Source organism: Microcaecilia unicolor, chromosome 11, assembly GCF_901765095.1.
Source record: "Microcaecilia unicolor chromosome 11, aMicUni1.1, whole genome shotgun sequence".
In the NCBI taxonomy this organism is placed as follows: domain Eukaryota; kingdom Metazoa; phylum Chordata; class Amphibia; order Gymnophiona; family Siphonopidae; genus Microcaecilia; species Microcaecilia unicolor.
Window position 1 is genome coordinate 128,973,826 of NC_044041.1, and position 26,039 is coordinate 128,999,864.

The following is a 26,039-nucleotide window of genomic DNA, read 5'->3' on the forward strand; positions in this document are numbered from 1 at the left end:
TGGAGCAGAATGATCTGTTTATTTCATGCTAGATGCTCCCTAATAATGGAAGTTAAAAGAGGAAAGGGAATGGGATTTGATATACCACCCTTCTGTGGTTTTTGCAACTACATTCAAAGCAGTTTACATATTATATGCAGGTACTTATTTGTACCTGGGGCAATGGAGGGTTAAGTGACTCGCCCAGAGTCACAAGGAGCTGCAGTGGGAATCGAACCCAGTTCCCCAGGATCAAAGTCCGCTGCACTAACCACTAGGCTATTCCTCCAAGTAAAGGTGATTCTGTGCTGTGTAGGAGTCTGAATCCAAATTGCATGGAATGGTAGCAGCTGAACCTCTCTATGTGTTTAGTGAGTTGGTGAGCAACTAAGGTTTCAAGCAATTTGGTGAGTAATGGAATTCCAGCTATGGGTCTGAAGTTGGATGCAGAGGTTAAGTCTAAGTTTGAGGCTTTTGGAATGGGAGTGAAAGCAATACGACCCATTTCTCTAGGAAGATTACCATTAGCAAGTAAGGTATTAAGAAATAGGGTAAGCCACGATAGTATCAATATAGGAAGATTAGCAAACAGGGTAGAGGGGCAAATATCTAAGATGCAGCAACGAGATACCAGTTGGGGAAGTAGGTATGAAAGATTGTTAATGATGACTTTGAACAAATTCCATGGTTGGTCCACTGGGATATTTTCTTTTGAGATGGATTTAAGGGATAGTGAAGTGGGGGTTGATGGCTGTGTATGAAAGGAAGATTTTAAAGATTCTTTTTCAACTCTGCCTTGACCGACAGTGCACTCGGGGTCTGTATTTTTGATTAGAAGTAATTCTGTTTGTGTGAAAATGATTTGGAATGTGGAAGAAGATAAGACACAGCTCTGATTAATTTGGTATATGAAGGGAGACAAGGAGCCTATTTCGAGTTCAGACTGGCCACCTGGACTGTTCAGACTGTGACCACATTCCCACATGTCTCAAGCATTCTGCAATTTTCCTTAGCTCTGAACATGAGTTCTAAGCCTAATAAAAAGGGGAATTTTTGCCAGTGAAATGGGGAGCTCGTCTGTGAGGAACGTACGTACTGCGCAGAGAACTATATTTCCTGGTCAAAGAAACTCCTAGCTTTCGCTGTTAACAGTGCCCCACCCCCAGCTGATGATAAGAGCCTGGATGTAGAGATTAAAGACCAGTGACGTATGTATATTATGATGTATTATTGCTTCTTTTCCTGGTCAAGAGACCCCTAGCATTGCTTGGATGTAGGAACCAGTGATGTAATTGTTTCTTTTCAGTTATATAGCTTATTCATTACGTATATATCTTAATCATTGTGCATCTTAGACAATAATAAACCTCTAATAAGTCTCATTTACCTAATATGAATCCAAAAGAATCCACAGTAATTATTGAGTATGTGTTAGTGAGGCAGGCTATAAAACGAGGTCAGAACTTTGTGTTGCTAAGGTTGTCTCGAATGATCTGTATTTTAGTGCGGAAGAAATCTGCTAGGTCCTGTGCATTGGGCTGAACACTGGTCTTTGGACTGGCTCTGCTTGGAGGAGAGAGAAGCACTTTCACCAATGTGAATAATTTCTTTGGGTCAGGTGTTTCAGTGCCCACTAGTGCGGAGTAATATGGGGTTGTTGGGGTTTTTTTGTTTTTTTTTTGGGGGGGGGGGGGGGGGGGTTTGCTTCCGCACAGTAAAATTTGTAAGATCTATGTGCATCTCTTAATCTTGATTTGGCGAAGGATCTTGGTTTTTTCTCCAGCTTCTTTCCAAGATTATGCAGGACCTTTTTAGTTCTTTTAGGAAATCAGTATACCAGGGATTAGGTTTAACAGTCCTGGCCCTCTTAATTTTCTCAGAAGCTAGATTGTTCAGACATTCTTCAGTGATTGAGTCCCATTCTGCCTTCATATTTAATGGGTCATTTGGTATTGTGCTAATTTATTTGGAGACAAGATTCCAGAATGTGATGCTGTCAATTTTCCTTCTTGATTTTATGATGGGTTTGTCTTTCCTGATAGTGTTAGGTGTCATGCAGATGTTTAAGTTTAATTGGGCTTGGAGATAATCTGACCAAGGAACAGACGACCAGTTAGAATCCGTAAGAAGAGGGGGTCACGTGATGCCTGCTACTTGAGAGGACACGGGAAGACGAGGCTCCGCGCCCAACCACCCCAAATCTGTCATATTACGGGTTAAAACCCAACGACGAACAGCACAAAAAACTGCCTAAATAGCGAGAAATCGCGGGCGAAAGTTGAAGGAGTTTCTAGGGCGGTATGCCCCCGAGATCACACAAGAAAGCGACGACTTCTATGAAGCACGGGCTCAGCAAGATGGCGGAACAGCGATCAGCACAGAGCGTGCCTGCCGCGGTGAGTGCGGATTGGGCGCAGGAAATCTCCCGCTCGGTCTCCGCCGCATTGGAGGACAAACTGAATAAATTGCAGTCGGCGGTGGACGAAATTAATGAAAAATTTGACTCGCACGCGGCCCGACTTACTGCTGTGGAGAACAGGCTGTCTGTGCAGGAGGACGAGGCCCAGAGCACCGCCACACAGTTGGAGGCACTCCAAAAAGAGCTGGAGGAAATGAGGGAGAGGGTCGAGGAGCAGGAGAACCGCTCCCGACGGAACAACCTGCGGGTGATCGGGTTACCTGAAGCAGTTCTGGACAAGGATCTGTATGACTTTTTCTCCAAATGGATACCTGAGCATCTGGGCCTTGAAAAGAATCAGGGCCATTATGCCTGCGACAGAGCCCACCGAATTGGGAACCGGGGAGACAGTAACACCAGGCCCCGCATAGCGATCGCGCATTTTGTGAACTGGCAGGCAAAAGAAAAGATATTGAAAGCCTCCAGAGGCAAGGAGGGATTACAATATGAGGGCCGCCGCCTATTATTATTTAATGATTATTCAACACGAGTGGCACTGTTGCGGAAGGCCATGGCCCCTACCTGCACTGCATTCTACAAGAAGGGGGTGCGCTTTGCCCTGATGTACCCAGCTAAGCTGAAAATCTGGGTCGATGGAAAGGCTATTATTCTCAATGATGCGGCTGCGGCAAAAACTTACATGGATAAATGCAACCAGCCAGATGCACCGGGACCTAAGGACCCAGAATAGAATGACCAGGTGGACCTGAAAGGGCAGATATGCTACTTGTTCGGTGTTATTTTACGCTGGGGGGTATGATCTTATTGCACCCTGGTGAGACTGGAAGGAACGGCTGGATTTGATTTCGCGCACTTCTCCCTCCCTCTGCAAGACTGGATTATATGGCGGCAGGGAGAGAGACCGCGTCGAGCACGTGCCACATGAGGCAGGGAGAGGTGAAAATACAACAGCCAAGTTATAAACTGACCAGCTTTTTTCTTAGTTTCTTTGTTGGGTATAGATTTAAGCTTGGAGATGGGCAGTTGTAGTGGCTCTGGGATACTATGGGCTGCTGCAAATATACCTGTAATAAGTAATGTGTAATACTTGGTGTACTATGCAACAGCTTTTGGTGGGGTGGGGGGAGGGGGACTTCGGATGTTTTCGTGTTGTACTGAGTAGGTGAAGGATGTGGGGACAGAATATGAAAGGGGGGTGGGAGGGACGAAGGAGGGGGGAATGTGTGAGAGTGTGAGTGAGGATGTGCTGGAAGTGAGGGGGGAAGGGAAGGAGAGGATAAGAGACGAGAGAAGGACTTTGGCGGATGAGAATGCATGGAGCATGGGGTATCAGGGATATGAAGTGAATCAGGTGAACAAATTGTGGAAGCAGAAGAGATATGGGAAACCTATTTGGGATGTTGGTATGATCAAAACCTTGCGGGTCCGGCTGGGAGACTGGCAAGGTATAACATACAGTAAACTGGGCTATCAGGTACACCTGTTGCTGGTATGGGGAGTTTGAAAATTATAACGCTTAATGTGGATGGCCTACACTCACCCATTAAGAGAGCTAAAATTCTCTCATGGTTGAAGAAAGAAAAAGCTGACATTGCGTACCTTCAAGAAACCCATCTCACGGCCTCAGAACATCAAAAGCTGAAGCGGGGATGGGTTGGAGAGGTTGGGTACTCAGCATTCAATTCCAGACAGAGAGGGGTGGCAATTTTAATTCATAAACAAATCCCATTTCACTGTCATAAAGTGATTCAAGATAAAGAAGGCAGATATGTGTTAGTCATGGGTGAATTATGGGGACAGCAAATTCTCTTTTGTAACATATATGGACCCAACATATACTCCCATAGGTTCTTTTCTGACCTTGTGGCAAGAGTGATACCTTACTCTAATTATCAGATTGTAATGGGAGGGGACTTTAATATAGCAGCAGACCCCACCAATGATTGTAAACCTATGAAAACGAGGGTGCGGAGCTGGGAAGACAGGGGGATACCCTTTGTGACGTCCCAGTTGGGGTTGGTAGACATATGGCGGCTCTTGCACCCTCAAGATGGGGAATATACGTTTTATTCACATCCACACAAGGTATATTCGAGACTAGATTATTTACTGGTGGCGCCCTCTCTGATCCCAAAGATTGTGAAAGCAGAAATAGTGGATAGTGCACTTAGTGACCATTCGGCAATTTTGATGGCGGTTTCCTTTGCAGCGGAGCCGGGCGAGAGGGTGTGGCGGCTTCCCCCCTACCTTTACCAGGATAAGGAGTTTAGAGAATTTTTGCGCCTTAAATGGCTAGACTATCAGGCGCATAACAATACACCAGAGGTTAATGCTAGTACGTATTGGGAGGCCTCCAAAGCAGTTATGAGGGGGTACATCATTGCATATGTGGCGGGCAAGAAGAAACAAAGAGAGGCAGACCTGTTGCGGCTCTCGCAGGAGTATCATCATATACGGAGGGCACATATGCAGACTATAAGTGACACACATAAGGTGCAGTTGACCCACCTTAAAAAACAGATTGATGATATACTACATGCAAGAGCAGAGAGGGATATTTACTACCAGCGCTTTAAACTGTTTAAATGGGGCAGTAAAGCGGGTAGGCTGTTGGCAAACCTGGTGAGGCCCCCACGCAAAAGGCAATTAATTTTTTCTATAAAGAACGCTCAGGGAGAGGTATTTACTAATGAATCCCAAATTATGCAACAGTTCGTTCAATACTATAGCTCTTTATACAGGGAGCGGGAATATGATGTTGTCCAATCTGCAGCCTTCTTTCAAGGGCTGCAGATACCGAAACTGACAGGGGTGCAACTGGACTCCTTAAACGGGCCCGTGACGGAGAAAGAAATACGGACAGGTATAAAAATGCTGAAACTTACTAAGGCGCCAGGACCTGACGGGTTTGGCCCTGAATATTATCGAATATTGAGTGATCTGGTGGCGCCACCACTGAAGGCATGGTTTAATGGAATCGTGGGAGAGGGTTTGACTATACAGCATAACGAGGCACACGTAGTGCTGTTGCCGAAGCCCGGCAAAGATGTGGAGCAGGTGGGTTCATATCGACCAATATCTTTGCTAAACCAGGACATTAAGCTTTTAGCGGCTATCTTGGCTAGGCGCTTGAATCAGGTGTTACCTGAGCTAATCCATGAAGATCAAGTGGGCTTTGTGCCGGGTCGCCATGGCTCTATGAATATCATGCGAGCTTTGATGGCCATTCACAAATTCCGGGGAGAGGGGGGGCTAGAAATCATAGCAGGGCTTGATATGGAGAAGGCCTTTGATAGTATATCTTGGAGCTACCTATTTGAGACCCTGGGTCACTTTGGGATATCGGGCCCGGTAGTATCTTGGATTGAAGCCCTTTATAGAAGCCCTATGGCCCGATTGATGGTAAATGGGAAACTTACTGAACGGTTTTCCCTGGGCAGGGGCACCAGACAGGGATGCCCCCTCTCCCCGCTTCTCTTTCTATTGGCGATTGAGCCATTGGCCATAGGAATCCGTAGTGCAACACAAATACGGGGAATCCAAGTAAGAAATAAGGAGCTTCGGCTGAATTTATTTGCCGATGATATCCTTTTATATTTGGCAAATGGCCCCAGAGATCTGCCTAGGGCTCTTGAGTTAATCAGGGAGTTTGGAGAATTATCGGGATTGAGAGTGAATTGTGCCAAGTCGGAGGTACTACCGCTGTCAGGAATAGAGGGAGACCCCGGGATGGAGGGATTACCTATAACACCAGTCAAGGGAGTGATGAGATACTTGGGGGTCTTTCTTAGTACCAATGCAAAACTTTTTTACAAGAAAAACGTGATCAATCAGATAGAAAACATCAGGCGACTGTGTGATAAATGGAAGGATTTACCACTTTCTCTGATGGGCAGAGTAGCTTTGGTAAAAATGATCCTTCTCCCAAAAATTCTTTACCCTTTACAGACAGCGCCTATATGGGTGCTAAGAAAAGAAGAACGATTGTTTCGGTCAATTATTAGGAGCTTTATCTGGAGAGGAAAAGGGGCAAGGATAAGTCAGGTCAAACTATCTCTAAGGAAGGAGAGGGGTGGATTAGGCCTTCCAGACCTCCGTATGTATAATGTAGCAGCGCTAATGCGCTTTATCTATGAGGGAATCATAGATCAGCAGAGGTTCCTACCAGAGAGGGGGATGGAGATTTGGAGTAGACCTTGGTCATTCATTAACTTAATCCATGGGGGTCCCAGTGGTGACATTAATATTACTGACAGGAGAGAACTTCTGGGGCCCATGCGGAGAGCTTGGGGGTGGTGGAGGAAGCGTCAACAGAGAACGCCAGATGTCTCACCTTTTATGAGCCTAGTGGGCAATGAAGCATTCCCACCTGGGATGGGTAGAACAGCATTCAATACTTGGAGGGACAATGGATGTAGGATTTTGGGACAATTACTGGAAAATGATACGGACACTTTTGACACATTTGACCGGGTAAAGGAAAAATGGGACTTGACGAACAAAAACTTGTTACAATACCTTCAAATCAGACATTACTGGACTACCACAAGAACAAAATATGGGGACGTGTGGACGTGGGGCCAATTAGACAGAATCCTCCTTAAAATCCCATACCAATTAAATAGCCTGTCGACCTGATACAAAGTGTTAAATGAACATCGGCGGGAAGAGGAAATGAGGATATTGATAGCCAAATGGAATGAAGAACTGGGTACTAATTATACTGAGCAAACATTCCAGAAACTATTTGCAACACTCTATGACATGGTTAAGGCAGCTGAGTTGCAGGAGATGCAATACAAGATCTTACACAGGGCACACATATCCAGGGCAAAGATGGGACTATGGATTGATGACCGATGTATCAAATGCCAAGGGGCGGAGGGGACGCTGCTGCACTCTTTTTTAGACTGCCCGGCTCTGGTGTTGTGGAATGAGGCTATACAGCTGCTTAATAATGTGGTGCAGAAAACCTTGGACTGGGATTATGCAACCCTGCTGCTTGGAGAACAGTCACTTTTAATTGGGCAGGGTTTGACTCAACCATATAGGAGGCTGGTATATGTCTCCCTCTTGTTGGTTAAAAAAACAATATTACAGTTTTGGGGAGCTGCAGAGGGTGCATTAGGAGCGGTATGGAAAACAAAAATGAGGGAGGTAGGCACACATGAGAGGCAAATCTACTCCAAGGCTAGCAAACCAGAGACCCGCAGATATGCCACGCTATGGGAGGAATGTTTACAATTACTCACCTGAAACTGGAGGGGGCAATGGGAGAAGGAGTACGCAGGGATGAATGGGGGAGGGGGGAGGGATGGTGTGAAAGTTGAGAAGTGGAATGGAATATTTGATGGAGTGTAAGGTAGCATGGTTGGGGGGATTAAGTAATAAAATGCAATGCAGGTTGTACCAAAGACCTTTGGATAGACATAACTGCTGAATATAAATATGGAATGTGACTTTGGACTGTACATTGAGCAGTGTTGCTTGTATTTTGCATTTACAACTTGTTATTGTGTGAATAAAAATATATATAAAAAAAAAAAAAGAATCCGTAAGAAGAGATGGGGGAAAGGAGGTGATACTACTACTACTACTACTACTATTTAGCATTTCTATAGCGCTACAAGGCATACGCAGCGCTGCACAAACATAGAAGAAAGACAGTCCCTGCTCAAAGAGCTTACAATCTAATAGACAAGAAATAAAGTAAGCAAATCAAATCAATTATTGTGTACAGGAAGGAGGAGGGTAGGTGGAGGCAGGTGGTTACAAGTGGTTACGAGTCAAAGCAATGTTAAAGAGGTGGGCTTTCAGTCTAGATTTAAAGGTGGCCAAGGATGGGGCAAGACGTAGGGGCTCAGGAAGTTTATTCCAGGCGTAGGGTGCAGCGAGACAGAAGGCGCGAAGTCTGGAGTTGGCAGTAGTGGAGAAGGGAACAGATAAGAAGGATTTATCCATGGAGCGGAGTGGACGGGAAGGGGTGTAGGGAAGGACGAGTGTGGAGAGATACTGGGGAGCAGCAGAGTGAGTACATTTATAGGTTAGTAGAAGAAGTTTGAACAGGATGTGAAAACGGATAGGGAGGAGAGGGGTAGTATGAGTAAAGCGACCCTGGCGGAAGACGAGATGGGCAGCAGAGTTTTGAACCGATTGGAGAGGGGAGAGGTGACTAAGTGGAAGGCCAGCAAGAAGCAGATTGCAGTAGTCTAAACGAGAGGTGACAAGGGTGTGGATGAGGGTTTTGGTAGAGTGCTCGGAAAGAAAGGGGCGGATTTTACGGATGTTGTAAAGAAAGAAACGACAGGTCTTGGCGGTCTGCTGGATGTGAGCAGAGAAGGAGAGAGAAGAGTCAAAGATGACCCCAAGGTTTCTAGCCGAGGAGACAGGGAGAATGAGAGAGCCATCAACAGAAATAGAAAATGGGGGGAGTGGGGAGGTGGGTTTGGGGGGAAAAATGAGAAGTTCGGTTTTGGTCATATTTAATTTCAGGTGGCGTTGAGACATCCAGATAGCAATGTCAGACAAGCACGCTGAAACTTTGGTTTGGATGCAAGGTGAGATATCAGGGGTAGAAAGGTAGATTTGGGAGTCATCAGCATAGAGATGGTAGGAAAAGCCATGGGATGAGATTAATGAACCAAGGGAAGAAGTGTAGATAGAAAAGAGGAGAGGACCAAGAACAGAACCCTGAGGTACGCCGACAGGCAGAGGGATAGAAGTAGAAGAGGATCCACCAGAGTGAACACTAAAGGTGCGGAGGGAGAGGTAGGAAGAGAACCAGGAAAGGACAGAGCCCTGGAATCCAAGTGAGGACAGGGTATCGAGAAGTATGCTGTGATCGACAGTGTCAAAAGCAGCGGAAAGATCAAGAAGAATGAGGATGGAATATTGACCTCTGGATTTAGCCAGTAATAGGGCATTGGAGACTTTAGTAAGCGCAGTTTCGGTTGAGTGGAGAGGGCGAAAACCAGATTGTAGTGGGTCAAGAATAGCATGTGAGGAGAGAAAATCAAGGCAGCGGCGGTGAACAGCACGCTCAAGTAATTTGGAGAGAAAAGGAAGGAGGGAGATGGGTCGGTAATTAGAGGGACAAGTAGGGTTGAGTGAAGGCTTCTTAAGGAGAGGTGTGACCACAGCATGTTTAAAGGCAGTAGGGACAGTTGCAGTGGAAAGTGAGAGGTTGAGAATGTGACAGATAAAAGGAATAAGAGCAGGTGAGATGGCATTAAGAAGGTGGGTGGGAATGGGATCAGAGGAACAGGTGGTACATTTTGAGGAAGAAAGGAGAAGTGTAGTTTCCTCTATAGTAACTTCAGGAAAGGAGGAAAAAGAATGAGGGGAAGGAGAGAGAGGGGAACGGACTAGTGGAGGGAGAGGTGGCGAGGTAGAGAATTCAAGGTTTATCTTTTGAACCTTGTCGTGAAAGAATTCAGCAAGGGTCTGAGGAGATAATGAAGGGGGAGTTGGGGGAGGGGGCACCTTGAGGAGAGAGTTCAATGTGGTGAAGAGAAGTCGAGGGTTAGAGCCAAGAGAGTTGGTCAGTTGGATATAATAATCCTGTTTGGCGCGTAAAAGAGCAGATTGGAAGGAGGTCAGCATGAACTTAAAGTGTAGGAAATCAGCAAGGGCCCGAGATTTCCGCCAGAGGCATTCGGCGGAGCGGGTACAGGAATGTAGGTAGCAGATATTAGAAGTCAGCCAAGGTTGGGGTTTTGTGCGCCTTATAGGGCGGGTCATCAAAGGTGCAAGAGTGTCTAAGGCAGAGGATAGAGTATTGTTATAAGAAGAAACAGCCTCGTTGACAGACGTGGATGGTGCCACAGTAGAGAGGAGGTTTGAAACATGGGAGGATAGAGATGAAGGGTCAATATCGTGAAGATTCCTAGATAAATTAGATATAATAGGACGGGACTGGGAGGGAGGAGATTTAAGTGTGAAAGTTATAAGATGGTGATCAGAGAGGGGAAGATCAGAGGCAAGGAAACTAGAGGGTGAACAGTTGGAGGAGAAGATGAGATCAAGACAGTGACCATTTTGATGAGTGGGGGAGGTGGAGCATAGTTGGAGATTAAAGGAGGATGTTAAAGCGAGTAACTTGGAAATATAAGAGTTGGAAGGATCAATAGCAGGAATATTAAAGTCACCAAGGATGAGAGAGGGGGAGGAAGGATCATGGAAGAAGGCAAGCCAGGCATCAAAGTCACTGAGAGAGGATGAAAGGGACATCAGGGGGACAATAAATGACCACTATTCGAAGAGGCAGAGGAGAGAAAAGGCGAATAGAGTGGACTTCAAAGGAGGAAAAACAGTGAGATTGAGGTGGAAGAAGGGGTTGAAATCTGGAGGAGGGAGAGAGAAGTAGTCCAACACCGCCGCCGCGACCAGTAGGGCGAGGAGTATGTGAAAAAAGATAACCACCATGGCAGAGGGCTGCGACTGAAGCAGAGTCATCAGGGCAGAGCCAGGTTTCTGTTATGGCGAGCAGATGGCGGTGACGCGAGATAAAGAGGTCCTGGATATAGGGAAGTTTGTTACAGATAGAGCGGGCATTCCATAGGGCGCAAGAGAAGGGCAGAGAAGAAGAGGGGAGTAGAGGAATAGAGATGAGGTTAGAGAGGTCGCGGTGAGATCTGTAGAGTTGGGATAATAGTTGGTGAGGAGGGCCAGGATTGGGATTGATGTCACCGGCTGAGAGTAAGAGAAGGAGTAAAAGAGAGCGGAGGAGAGTAGGAGAGGTGTGATCAGGATAGCCTGGATAGCCCTGCAACAGCAGACAGTGAATGTAGAGAACTACAGGCCCTGGGAATGGGACACTGCGGAAGCAAAGAGAAGAAAGGTCAAAACAAAGACCATGAAAAAGTCACAAAGGGTAACGGGCAGAGAGACTATTGGGGTAGTCAAGAAAGTCCCAAGAGGAAGGAAGATAATGAAGTCTCCAAAAGGGAGCAAGTTAAGTAGTTTGCCAGAAGTCAAAAGTTAAAAGGTGAGTAAAACTTTACTTTCACCTCTAGCCACTGAAGTTAAAAATGGTGGAAAAGTAAAACATAATGATGTCACCACATTTTAACTTTACTACCATGTCCTCTACATATCTTACTTATTACATTGGTAGAAGCGCTAGCTTGGAAATGAAATATGAGACCTGATTTTGCAGAGGTTGTTGAGTTAGGAATTGAGATGCCCAGGATTGGATGTTCTTAATTTCACCAATATTTAAAAAAAGGCTCTGCCTACAATGGAGCCTTTTGTAAAATAAGTAAAGGGTGTGAGGAAAGTCAGGCAGCACTCCTAACATAAAGTAAAAGAAACCAAAGACAGGAAACTCCACATTCCTATGAGCACTGAGACTAAATTCCCTTTAACCGAGACTGCTTTTCCTGAGGCAAGGGGAAGGGGAAAGATTATACACCTCATTGAACAGTTCATCTCAAAAGCATTTAAAATGCAAATTAAATACATTTCATACTAGTTTAGGATGACTTTAAAGTAAACAGAGACTGCTCAGGGATATATAGGGCATATTTGTTTTCATTTCCAGTTCATTTAGGCTTTTTTTTTCCCTATAGACTTTATTTTGTTTCACACATTCAGAAAGCTCTGCCAGTATGCAGGGAGCGAGGTCAGCCTAATTCATGGGTCGATTATCAAAAGCAAATGCAGGCACTAGAGGCCACTAGCGCGGGACTAGCACCCACATTTAAACAGTACTCTCCGGTATTCTGCCCATATAATCAGAGCACTGCGCTGTGATCTTAAGGCCGAATAGTGCCTTAACCCTATGTGAGCTCAGAGCTGGCATTAGGGTTAAGGCTCTTCCTTCCCTCTGTCCATGCTAGGCAGCCCAGGCTGTCACTGTCAGCCCGGGCTGTCACGTGTCAGTCCTGGGGGTCCAATGGACCCCCAGACCCCCCCAATGGCTGAGGTTCTGGTGGCCTAGTGTTCCCCCCTCCCCCACAGACCCCTAACCACCCTGACTCCAAAAGAAAAAAGCCCTGGTGGCCCAGTGGGCTACATACCCCACCCACCCACCCTGGTGGTCTAGCGGCCCCCTCCCCCCATATCTTCTTTTGTTGTGAAGGAGGAAGTAGCAATTCATCTTGGGATGCTTCCAATTGTCTCTCTAAATCTTCCATTTGGAGAGACATCTCCCTGGTGTGAGTCAGGACATGAGCCCTTTGTACCTGCTGCTTTTCTTTTGCTCTCCTCTTGTTGGTTATCTAGCCGAACCCTTGAGTAGTATTCTTGAGCTGGGCAGCTATATATTCCTTCAAGGTCTCCCCCCTGGAGACTTTCATCTGGGTCTGTTTCTAGGCCAGCTGGCCTTGCAGTGTCTACATTCTACTTTCCAGCACTGCCATCTTTTCTCAGTTCTCCTGCGAACTGACATACTCTATGCACACCTTCTCTTGCATTTCTGACTGCTGCCAGGTCAATAAACCATTCACTTCTGCCAGCCTGGTACACTCCAACTGGGCTGCTTCTTCTCTCTTGCAGGCCCCCTCCTCCTGGAGACTCAACTCTTGTACTTCACCCTGGATCTTGGCATTCAGGTCCTCCAGTACCTGTAGCTCTTCACAACTTTGCAAGATTTCAGTTAGTTGCCCTGCAGTCCAGTATACTGCCACTATGGCACTGTTGCTAACAACTCTTGTAGCAGCTGCTCTACTTCAGCTTCTGCAGCCTCTGTTTTCGCCTGATAGTTCTCAGTCTGGACTGTCAACAGGCTACCTTGGTCCTTCAATTTCTGGACCACTTGCTACTGCTGTATCAGCTCTCCATCCTTGGCTTCCAGTAGCTTAGCTTTCTTAGCTATCTCCTTGGTCGGCTCTTCTGTGAATTGGTCAGCTGGGATACTCTTCTCCAATTGTCCTTGAAGTTCCTGCAACCTGCAGGTTACTTCTTCCTTTGCTTTTGCCCAACTGGCTTTATCCTCCACTAGCATGTGATACTCTCCTTTAAGTTTGGCTTTCTCCTCCACTAGCATGTGATACTCTCCTTTAAGTTGGGCTCCCTTCCAGTGCAGTTTTTCCATCTGAAGTTCCAGCTGCCTGCACCACTCATGTGACTGGCTAATGTCAGCCAAGGTCTTCTCCCATTGTTCCTCTGCAACCTGGACAAGTTTCCTTGCCTTCTCCATTTCAGCATCTGCAATGTCTCAGTAGAGGATTTTATACTTCCTCTGTCTTCTGCTTCAGACAGCTCCTCAACTCAGTGACCTCCTGTTCTTTGTTACAGTTTAGAGACAGGACTTCCTGGGTCTTAACCTTCAATTGGGCTCTCTGCCATGCATTCTGGCTCTGTGACCACTCTTTCTCTCCTTCTCCAACTGCTCCTCCCTGTAGCTTAAGGAGATTTCCAAGGCCTGGAGTTTCTCCAGCCTTGCTTGTATTCCTCCCTCTGTAGGGCCCCTTCCTAGGAACCTGGTACTGCTGTTCAATGGTTTCCCGTAACCCTTCCTGTTCTGCTTCTACAGCAGTGCAGATACTCTGCAATTCTTCCACATACTTCCTAGTTTGTTGTGTGAGAGCTCCCATCAGTTCTTCTTTCTCTCTTGCATTGTCCTGTAGCTTGCTACGGTCTTCCCCCTGCTTTTCTCTTTGACCTTGCCACTGGTCCTTAACCTCTACCAGTTGTTGTTGGAGGGACTTCTTTTCTTCCCGTAGTTGACATGCATACTCAACGAACGCTGCAATTCATATGCAAGCATCTTAATATAGCGGTCAGCCTCGTCCAACTTGCTAGCTAGATCCTGAGGTGGGTTCTGAACCTCTACCAGGTGACCTTCAAGGCGTTGTCTCCTCCCCCAGTTGAGACACCATGGCAGACAACCAATCCCCATCTTTAATCACCTCTAGACTACAGTGGTTGACTTCCTTCCATCTCTTGGGCTGCTTGAGACAGGCACTTAACCTCTAGCTGTTATCAAATGCAGGTCCCTTTTTCCTTCTTGGGGCGTCTGAGTTTGGGTTCAACTTACTCCTTTGCCCAGGCATCACTTTCATTTGGTGCCCATTGTCTAGCTTCTGGCTTCCTGCTTTTGTCAGTGCTCTTATCTCCTGAAGCACTTTGACTTCTGGCAAACCACTTAACTTCCTTCCTTTTGGAGACTTCATTATCTTCCTTCCTCATGGGGCTTTCTTGGCTACCCCAGTAGGCTCTCTGCCAGTCACCCCTTGTGACTTTTTCATGGCCTTTGTTTTGACCTTTCTTCTCTTTGCTTCCACAGTGCCCCATTCCCGGGGCCTATAGTTCTGTACATTCACCAGCTGCTGTTGCAGGGCTATCCAAGCATCTTGCTATTCTTGCTCCCAAATTCCCATCGTAATGTTTGGTTTCCCTCAACCTTCCAGGTACCTGCACTGGCTTCCCCCAGTATATACTGGAACACTGTCTTTGGCCAGCTACTCCACTCTGGGATTTCCAGCAGCCCCAGTTGCTGTTTTTCTGGCTGCAGTTTTTGTGTTTGGTCACCACTTGAAGTCTCTTACTCCCTGTAGTCTTCAGTGCCTTTAGGAGCTGCCCTTTCCTCAGGACAGTCACAAAAAGAGGGAAAACAGCATACAAAAGCAACCAGACAAATCAGAAAAGCAAACACTGGGCCTTCAGGATTGAGAAAGATATAGTCCTTCATTACAATAAAGGACTACATCTTTCTCAATCCTGAAGGCCCAGTGTTTGCTTTTCTGATTTGTCTCTTTCCTCAGGACAAACAGCTCCAGCTCTGGCTCCAGTCACTACTGTGGACCAGCTTTTGCAGACTGCTCCAGCTCTGGCTATAACTTTCATTCCAAACCAAGATCTTGAACTGCTCCAGTTGCAGCTTCCCTAGCAGCAGTTCAGCTTTTAATAGCAAAATAGCAGCACCAGGTCCTGCGCCACTCCTGAAGTCTGGACCAGCTTTCCCTGGCAGCAGACTTCACTTTTTGCTTTCCCTTTCTCTCACTCATGTACTGCTCACTGGCTGTGCTTCCTTTTCACCAGGTACATTCAGCAGCTTAATCAAACCTCATCTTGACAAAACCCTGCCTTTGTAGCTCTCACTCTGAAGCCACAACAGTTTCCCACTGCTCTTCCGTCCACCTTGCCACCCTTCTGGCTAGGTGTGGCTTGCACAACAGCCCTCAAACATAGAGGAAGATGCACTAAAGTCGTCGGTAATTCCCATTCCCTACCGATTCCATAGCGAATCGGTAGGGAACGGGAATTCACTAAGGAAAGGGAATGCAAATGAGCTACTCATTGTAGCTCCGTTGCATTCACCATTACCTTGGCAGCCAGTCAGAGAATCGGGACGTCCCATTCGGTTATGCTCCTCTTCTTGGGTCTCTTCAGCCAATCAAAGCGCATCTAGCTTGCTGGTGTCAGCTAAACGCACTCTGATTGGCTGAAGAGACCTGGAAGAGGAGCATAATGGAAAGGGACGTCCCGAACTCCAGATCGACTCGCAGGTCCCCGATTCCCTTCTCCTCGCTGCTACAGAAGGTGAGCAGCGCCGGGGAGACAAAACTTAAAAAAAAAAAAAAAAAACGGTGCAAAGATGTCCCTCACAAGCGCAGGCAGAGTACGTCCATAAAGGACGCCCCTCACATGCGCTCGCGGCTTTTGTTTTCTTTTTTACCTTATTTTGGGGCCCTTTTTCTTTCCGATTCCCTCACGAGCCCTAACGAGAGGTGCAGACCTCACGTTAGGGTTTCCACGGTAAGGGAATCGGAAAAACGGTAGTGCATCTCATTATAATGAGCTGCAACGGTACTGCAGCTCATTATAATAGCCTTTGGATAATTTGCATTCCGTTTTCGTTGCCTGCTACCGTGACAGGAAAAATGCCCTTGGTGCATGCCCCCGGTAAACTACTTGCGTTTTAAACTGCCTGGAACCAGTTTAAAACGCAAGTTGTGGGCTCGTTAGGTTTTGTGCATCTGGCTCTCACTCTTTTCTTCTGACCACTCCAAGCCAGATTTTCTTTGTTGCTGCAGAACACTCTCAGCACTGCAACACTCTCTGAATCCCACAGAGGGAGAGAGAGAGAGAGAGAGAGAGAGAGAAAACCCTGCTTGTCCAGCTCTTACTAGTTTTTGTATTTTCCCTCTCTAAGTGAGCTAATCTCCTTAGCCTTTTCTAAAAACAATTCTACCCCAAAACTGTACTGAGGCCCCAAAACTGTAAATAAAGAATAAGGTCTCTTTAGGTTCAGAGGCAAACTTCACACAAGCCTGTAACTGACAGGCCTTACATCCACAGTACACACACAGTTACTTGCAGGGTTTCACAACGCAGGTCTGCCTCCAGCCAGACCCCAATGACAGCATTCTTCTAAACCTAAAAGTTCAAGCTTAGCCAGGTTCTGGTAGCTTCCTGCTCACTATTGAGTCCCAGCCCTGCCCTCCTGGCCAGGCAGACTAACATCCTTATGGCTCTGACAGCAGGTTTGGCACCACCTGCTGTAAGGTGGTTGAACCTCAGGGAAGGAGTGTTTCTAAGGATGCCTGTCACTATGACTCGCACTCCCTTATATTTTCAAATAAAATAGCTACGCTCAAGGATTCTTGACCCAGGTGGGAGAAGGGCCATCACTCATTGCCTCATAGCAGGAAGAAAGGAGCTCTCCAGGACCTGCAAAGGAGCAGATAAGGTGTGATTGACACTACCCCATCATAAGGGATGTCGACAAGTATGTGTATATTAGTTGGCACATACAGTGGAAGCAGTGATTTTATAAAGCTACATGCATTTTTAAAAAGGTAGCGTCATCTAGCAGTTTCTACTAAGTGCCAGCACTTATTCATGGAAATAGAGATTTTGCACCTATACTTACATAGTAATGTGGAGGGGCATTTTCGAACGGGGACGACCATCTCTAAGGGCGACCAGATCTCTAAGGACAGTGCCGCAAAGAGGCGGGGCAATGCATATTATTAAAACAAGATGGACGTCCATCTTTCATTTTGATAATACGGTCGGGGACGCCCAAATCTTGACATTTAGGTTGACCTTAGAGATGGTCGTCCTTAGGTTGTTTTTCAGATGGTCATCCTCGGTTTTCGGCGATAATGGAAACCAAAGACATCTATCTCAAAAATGTCCAAATCCAAGCCCTTTGGTCATGGGAGGAGTCAGCATTTGTAGTGCACTGGTCCTCCTCACATGCCAGGACACCAACCAGGCACCCTAGGGGGTACTGCAGTGGACTTCAGAAATTGCTCCCAGGTGCATAGCTTCCTTACCTTGGGTGCTGAGCCCCCCCAAACCCCCGCCCAGGTCCGCCTGCCTGAAGTACACTGCACCCACTACAACTGCTCCAGGGACCTGTACACTGCTGCAATGGACCTGAGTATGCATTTGAGGCTGGCATAGAGGCTGGCAAAAAAGTATTTTTAAACTTGTTTTTTATGATGGGAGGGGGTTAGTGAGCACTGGGGGAGTAAGGGGAGGTGATCCCCGATTCCCTCCGGTGGTCATCTGGTCAGTTCGGGCACCTTTTTGAGGCTTGGTCGTGAAAAAAAATGCACCAAGTAAAGTTGGCCAAGTGCTCGTCATGGACGCCCTTCTTTTTTCTATTATCTGCCGAGGACGACCATCTCCTAATCACACCCCAGTCCCGCCTTCGATACCCTGCCAACATGCCCCCGTGAACTTTGATCGTCCCCGCGTCGGAAAGCAGTCGAGGGTGTCAAAAAATCGGCTTTCAATTATGCCGATTTGGACGACCTTGCGAGAAGGACGCCCATCTCCCGATTTGTGCCAAAAGATGGGCATCCTTCTCTTTCAAAAATAAGCGTGATAGTAACATAGTAGATGATGGCAGAGAAAAACCTGTATGGTCCATCCAGTCTGCCCAACAAGATAAACTCATATGTGCTACTTTATGTGTATACCTGATCTTGATTTGTATCTGCCATTTTCAGGGCACAGACCGTAGAAGTCTGCCCAGCACTAGTCCCGCCTCCCCCCACAGGCTCTGCCACCCAATCTCCACTAAGCTTCCGAGGATCCATTGCTTCTGAACAGGATTCCTTTATGTTTATCCAACGCATTTTTTAATTCCGTTACTGTTTTCATCTCCACCACCTCCCGCGGGAGGGCATTCCAAGTATCCACCACTCTCTCCGTGAAAAAATACTTCCTGACATTTTACTTATAGACAGGACCACTTTGACTACTTATGGGGTCCTGGGCTAACTTCTGTGAATGGACCCCTTTTTTCAGACTGCCCCGCTCTCACATTGTGAATCCAGTAAACTGCTGGATTATCACCCATGGCACAATCATTTTATCTTTATATTTTTTGCTTTATCATATTAAACAACTCTGGAAACAGAAGAACAACATTGGGGGAGGGGGGCAAAGGGGGGCAAGCTATCAATTTTCACATTTTTTAGTTTTTCACATTGTTTATGGGATTTATTTTCTTGTTTTGTTTTGCTTTGATTTTAAAAATGTATTTTGTTTCAGGAGCAATATCATCAATATCAACAGGAAAAATTCCAAAATATTGGGGTTTTAATGTGTCCTGCTTCATTTTTTTAACTGAAATTTGAAAATAAACTACTATAGAAATGAAATCACAATACAATTAAATTATACCAACATTATCATAATGGAAAGAAAAAACAACTTATTCAATTCACCACATTATGGAAGCTAACCTTAACATAGAGAAAAGAGAGAAACATTATAAAACATTTCCCATGTCATTTTAAACAAATGTACAGCCCTATTTACAACTTCATGGTTGCTTTTACTTATCGGCCCCCCTATTTTGCCTATAGGTAAAAGCAGCCCTGATTATAGTTTCACAAAACTCTATGTATTAGTGGTGGCAATTAAACATCGAAGCCACATTTTTTTTTGTTTAAGTTTTGAGGCATAAATTAAAATATGGGAGATTAAGGAAAACTATTCCCTTAAACCCCCACATAGTGAACCCAGCCAAAACAAGCATTTTCGTTTAACTTCTGAATTCCTCACCAAGGCCAGCAAGAGATGAAGCCGGGCCCAGGGCAAACAGTCTTGAGTGCTGCCAGCCATCAACTAGATACAGATGCACTAAAATACAGACAGCCATATACTATACATTTTCCTTTACTGTTGATGGATTCCATACAAAAATAATAGACCAGAAACCAGACGTGTCAAGTTACCTAATTCCAGGAAACACTCTTTAGCCAATCCTGATTTTGAACTTATTCCCCAAATCAGTGTGAGATTTATAGTCCCTGATTCTATCTATTGAAATCCATGCTGCAAGTCCCATAATGCATCAGTACAGTGTTGTCAGAAGCCAGAAATGGTCTAAAATCTCCCTGTTGGAACTGGGTAACTTGGCAGCTCTGAGGAGCTCAGTATAAACTCTGAACCTCCAGTTTTTTTAACACACACCACAGTCCCCAACAATAGATCTAGGACCTTTCCCCATACAACTCACCATACAAATTATTCAAATTTCAAAATATGAAGAAAGCAGATATAAATTCCTACTGTAAATTGACAATTTCCATTTGCTAAATTCAAAAATAAAATGCTTTACTCATCCTTTGTTGTCTGGCCATTTTATTCATATTTGTCACAGTTTGCTTTTCTCTGTCTTTTCTTAATCTCTTTCAAGGGTTTCCAGTCCATCTGCCACATCTTCCCTCCCTTTCAGTCTTCTTCGCTTCCTCTACATTCATCTCCGATTTCAATCTTTTCCTTTCAGCTTTTTCCATTTATTTTTCTGCCTTTCACGTCATTCAATCGTACTATCTAGACTTCAGTCTTCCTCTCTTTACTATATCTGCCTGCAGCTTACCATCTCCCTCCTATTCCTCAGTTTTCATGCTAACACACCCCTCTATTCAGCAGTTCCTCTCTCTTTCCCCTCTTCTGCCCAGCATCTCCTGTCTCCCACTTCCATCCAGAATCTCAACTTTTCCCATCTCCATCCAGCATTTCTCCGTCAGCTTAATTTGCACCCGTGTCTAGCTTCTCCCTCTGTCAGCATTTCCCCTTTCTTATTATCCCCCCCCCAAATGTCCAGCATTCCCCTCTGGTCCTATTCCTCTCCAACTGTCCAGCATGTCCTGTTTGCTTTCTGACACCCCCCATGTCCAGCATGTCCCCTTCTGTGCCCCTATACCCCCATGTCCCTTTTTACTTTCTATCCAACCCAGCATCTTCTCCATCCTGTTCTAGTACCCCCTCTCTTCCCCATCCCAATTCAGCATCTCCCTTCTGTCACCCTACTCTCACCATGTCTATTATCTACCCTTCTCTCCCTGAGCAAGCATATTTTCTTTCTTTCCATCGTTCCTTGATCCAGTATCTCCTGTCTTCCTTCTCTCTACTCCTATCCAGCATCTTCCCCTTGACTCCCTACTACTCCCTCTTCCCATGTTCAGCATCTTGCCTGTCTCCCTCTCACCATCATCTTTCCTCTTTCTTTTATACTTTCCACCACGTCCAACATCTCCTCTCTGTCTTTCTACTACACACAGGGTCGAGCATCCCCCTCTGTGCCCCTATTCCCTCCCCCCCCCCCCCCACCGTGTCCACAATTCCCACTTTCAGCCTAGCCAATATCTCCTTTTTCCCTCTATAAGCAATGCTTGGAATGCCCTCCCGCGGGAGGTGGTGGAGAGGAAAACAGTAACGGAATTCAAACATGCGTGGGATAAACATAAAGGAATCCTCCTCAGAAGGAAGGGATCCCCAGAAGCTTAGCCAGTGGTGAGAGGCAGGGCTGGTGGTTGGGAGGTGGGGATAATGCTGGGCAGACTTATACGGTCTGTGCCAGAGCCGGTGGTGGGAGGCGGGGCAGGTGGTTGGGGGGCGGGGATAGTGCTGGGCAGACTTATAAGGTCTGTGCCCTAAAAAAGACAGGTACAAATCAAGGTAAGGTATAAAAAATGGCACATGTGAGCTTATCTTGTTGGGCAGACTGGGTGGACCGTGCAGGTCTTTTTCTGCCGTCATCTACTATGGTACTATGTTCCCCATCCTATTTCATCTTCTATTACCTGCTGCCCCTCCCATATCTGGCACCTCCCCCCTCCTTGAGAAAGCATATCCACCCTCCCTCCTCAATCTAGCATCTGCACTTACCTCCCCCAGCCCTGATCCATAATTGCTCCTCCCTTCTACTCTCTGCTTCCTCTGCTATTATCTGCAATGTGCAGTAGCGGCAATAAAGCAGAGAGAAGTTGTGGGGCCTTCCATAATGCCGGCGCTGCTACATCCCCTCTGAAATCACTTCCTGTTTTTGAGGGCAGGACTGAAACCATTACCAGCAGAATGTGTAGCAGCATTGGCATTATGGAAGGCCCCGTGCGCGGCTTATCTCTGCTTTACTGCCACTGCTGCACATCATAGAAAATAGCAGTGGCAGAGGAAGCAGCAGGTAGAAGGGAGGAGCAATTCTGAAACAAGAATTGGGTGGCAAACCGGTGCTGGGCCCCCCTTAGAGGTTGGGCCCAAGGGAATCTTGCCCCCCTGCCCCCTCTTCTTGGTGGTACTGCTCCTCACTACTGATGCAGACTAGATAATACACATATAAACTTTTGAACTGCACACACCATACCCCCTTGAAATCTCTACATCTCCACATTCTGAAATCACTATTTACATGTGTAACCAATCTATATATGAAAATACCTATATTTAGATGAGAAGCTTTTAAAATTACCTCCAGAGTGTGCTAAATTTTTGCCCACAAGCTTTTTACTTCCTTTTATAGTGACTTTTTTTTTCTGTAGCCCAGGTCATCAGGACAGCTTTGGACTAACAATGTCAGCAACAGCGCACACTGCAAACTTTGTAAGCCTTTCCCCCTCTACAGTGTTAGGCAGGTGAACACAAGCTCAAATTTCACTAGCTTAGTTGGTCCCAGTAAAACCTAACCCTTCCTTCCCAGAATACCAGAATTATAAAGAAAACATACCTTTATCTCAATGTTGCCTACTTTGGCTGTGGAGCGAATGATTGGGCGGCCCACCAGGGCAGGAAAGATGTGCTCTGGGAAATTGGAACCAGCATAGCCGCATTTCACAAACTGCAAGGAAAAAGGATGAAAACAAAAGAACTCAATGAATGGATAGCAGGAGATCCCCCAACCGCTCCATAGCCCCTTAACTCTCACAAAAGCCTTTGCCTTATGTACTACATCTCTCTGGACAGCACCATGCATATCAGGGACCCCAGGAATGTTTTTAAGACATAGTCCCAATAGTCCCAGACATTTGCCCAAATAACCTCATGAACTCTGCTCCTTAACAATTCATAGTAGACCTAATGAACCACGTAAACTTCATGCTACAAAACGGACTCTTCCCAAAGGAAAAATATTACTCACTCCAATTCCTAAAGATACAAAGAAAAGCATGAGCGAAATAACCAACTACAGGCCAGTAGCATCCATACCACTAATAACCAAAATAACTGAAGGAATGGTAACGAAACAACTCACAAACTATCTAAACAAACACTCAATACTGCATGATGCCCAATCAGGATTCAGATCAAATCACAGCACAGAAACGGTATTAGTCACCCTTATGACTAAATTTAAACAAATAATAGCTACTGGTAACAATATACTCCTCCTACAATTCGACATGTCAAGTGCCTTCGATATGGTTGACCACAAAATCCTATTACACATACTTGAATATTTTGGCATAGGAGGAAATGTCCTGAACTGGTTCAAGGGGTTCCTAACCCAGCGTTCATATCAAGTTACATCAAATTCAACCACATCTACTGCATGGACACCTGAATGTGGAGTACCACAAGGATCACCCCTCTCACCAACCATTTTCAACCTAATGATGATCCCTTTGGCAAAACTCCTATCAAACCACAACCTCAATCTATATATATACGCCGATGATGTAACAATATACATCCCTTTCAAACAAGACATCAAAGAAATCCACAATGAAATCAATCAAAGTCTACACATCATGAACACATGGGCAGATGCATTTCGTCTGAAATTAAATGCAGAAAAAATTCAATGCCTGATACTCACCTCCCAATACAACACGAATGAATTTACCACTATAAACACACCAAAACTAAACCTTACAATCTCAGAAACGCTAAAAATCCTTGGAGTCACTATCGACCGCCACTTAACACTCGAAACTCATGCAAACAATACAACTAAAAAGATGTTCTACTGCATGTGGAAACTGAAAAGAATAAGACCATTCTTCCCAAGATCCGTCTTTCGTAGCCTAGTGCAATCCCTCATACTCAGTCATCTGGATTACTGCAACTCACTGTAAGCAGGTTGCAAAGAGCAAATACTGAGGAAACTTCAAACAGCCCAGAACACAGCAGCTAGACTCATCTTCGGAAAACCAAAATATGAAAGTGCAAAACCCTTACGAGAGAAGCTACACTGGCTTCCACTCAAGGAACGCATTACTTTTAAAGTATGCACATTAATCCACAAAATCATTCACGGCGAAGCTCCAGCCTACATGTCTGAGTTAATAGACTTACCACCCAGAAACGCTAGAAGATCATCCCGAACCTTCCTCAACCTCCACTTCCCTAATTGCAAGGGCGTAAAATACAAGACGCTACACGCATCAACCTTTTGTCACATGAGCACGCAGTTCTGGAACACACTGCCGCGCAACCTGAGAATGATCTACGAGCAAGCCTCCTTCCGCAAACTATTAAAAACCCATCTTTTTGATAAAATTTACGTAAAGAACCAAAACACATAAAGTCCACACTCACTGTTCACTAATGCATCAATACATCCATTTCTGAACTCTCACCCCCGTAATCTAACCTCACTCATACCTTTATCCACAGATATATGTATACCACACATAATGCCCTTCTAGCTTCCCGCTGTCTCCTTCCAATGTTTCAAAGCTTTGATCCATTGTTATATTCTGCAACAATACTTTGATTGTCTCGCATAACTCTTCACAATGTAATCCATAACCAAGATGTAACAAATTGTACTTCCATCATTCATATCATATTGTAAGCCACACTGAGCCCGCAAAAAGGTGGGAAAATGTGGGATACAAATGCAATAAATAATAAAATAATAATAAATAGTAGTCACAGGTGATTTAGGATTTAGTGGGAGCCTGACTGGCCAAGAAACAAGGGGCAGATTTGCTAACTAATGAAATTAGCTTTCACTATCAGTGTTCCAGATTTATACTGACCAACACTTTACTTCACCATTTCACAAACACCTGGACTTACTTGGTCAAGACTCATCCCTTTACACATTGAAACACAGCCTCTGACCCTGCCCTCGCAGAGCCTGAACCACAATATCAGAGACACAGGATAACATTTATAATTTCACAGAAATCACAGGGCTGTATGTACCGCTGAAGTTACTAAAATCAGACAACTCATCACAGATATCTGCACCATCTTTAAAGGTCAACCATTTACCTGCGATAGGAAATAGGGCCTTTTCGATAGCAGGTCCTTGATTATGAATACAATGTCAATATCTTTGTGAGAAGAAACATATTTAGTGTACAAGGAGGATTTAAAGACCTATTGGTATCTGCTCTGGCAGGCTTTTGGGCCAGATTAAAATTGCAGTCTGCAAGGGAAATGAGATTAACTGATCTTTTTGTTTGTTGTTAATGTAGTTTCTAAAAACTGTTGTCATAAATGTAAGAAGGTGTAATCTGCATGATTGGCAGACATCTCTATATATAAAAGGCACCACCAACGTTCTAAATGAAGCCTCCAGCCGGAAGTGTGAAGGGGGAGAGATATCCGGTTTCCCCATGAGTGTCTGCCCCGCCCTCGCTCTCTCTGTAACACAAACAGTGAAGGAAAACACAGCAAAGCACGAAATCAAATCGCTCTCTCTGTAACAGTGAAGGACTCAGAGGGGGGAGGGGAGAGAGGGCAGAAGCCCTCACTATCTCTGTAACATAAACACAGCACAGCAGGAAACTTAACACTGAAGGACTCGACTCCGAGGGGGGAGGGGACAGAGAGGACAGACAGCACAGGGGAAGGAAGAGAGGGCAGAGGGCAGGGACACACACACTCCCACATGCACATAGAAGAAAACCTTACTAGCCCCTGTTTCATTTGCATCACAAACAGGGCTTTTTTACTAGTGTTAAATAAATAATGGAATGAAATTAATTTTACTGAATATTGTCTTTTTATTATTTTCTGATGGTAAGTACAGAGGGGAAGAGGTAATAGAGTCTCAGACAGACTCCACACGCAACAGAATTAAAATGTGAAAACTTCTCCCACCCCACATTCCTCTTAACCTCATGAAAGGCAATGGCGGGCTTGTCCTAGCATGCTCCTGAAATGTACCTAAAATATGCATAGCACCCTGCCCACCCAGCAGAGAACAAGAGAAATCCAACCAGAGACTTTTCATCATGTTATGTGTTTATTTTCAGCCACAGTTGGGAGAAGAAGGATTCAAGCTCCAGACTTGAAAAGGAGCTACAGGACTCAGTTACAAGCTACTGATCAAATTTTTATGTATTTATTTTGTTTAATAATTTCTAAACTGCTAATGTTAAGAAACATCCACAGAAGCATATTATGAAATACTAGTAAAAAAGGCCCGTTTCGTAAAGAAATGAAACGGGCGCTAGCAAGGCTATAGAGAGAGTGAGAGTGTGTATATGTATGT

General features: G+C 45.4%; 1 protein-coding gene across 1 annotated transcript in view; it reads right to left on the bottom strand.

Moving 5' to 3' along the window:
- Positions 1 to 26,039, bottom strand: part of LOC115480186 (actin-related protein 2-like) — a 106,013-nt gene that overhangs the window by 54,637 nt on the left and 25,337 nt on the right. The window contains exon 2 of the mRNA XM_030218678.1: positions 22,317 to 22,427. Coding sequence (XP_030074538.1) covers positions 22,317 to 22,427 — 111 coding nt within the window. The remainder of the gene's footprint in view (positions 1 to 22,316; positions 22,428 to 26,039) is intronic.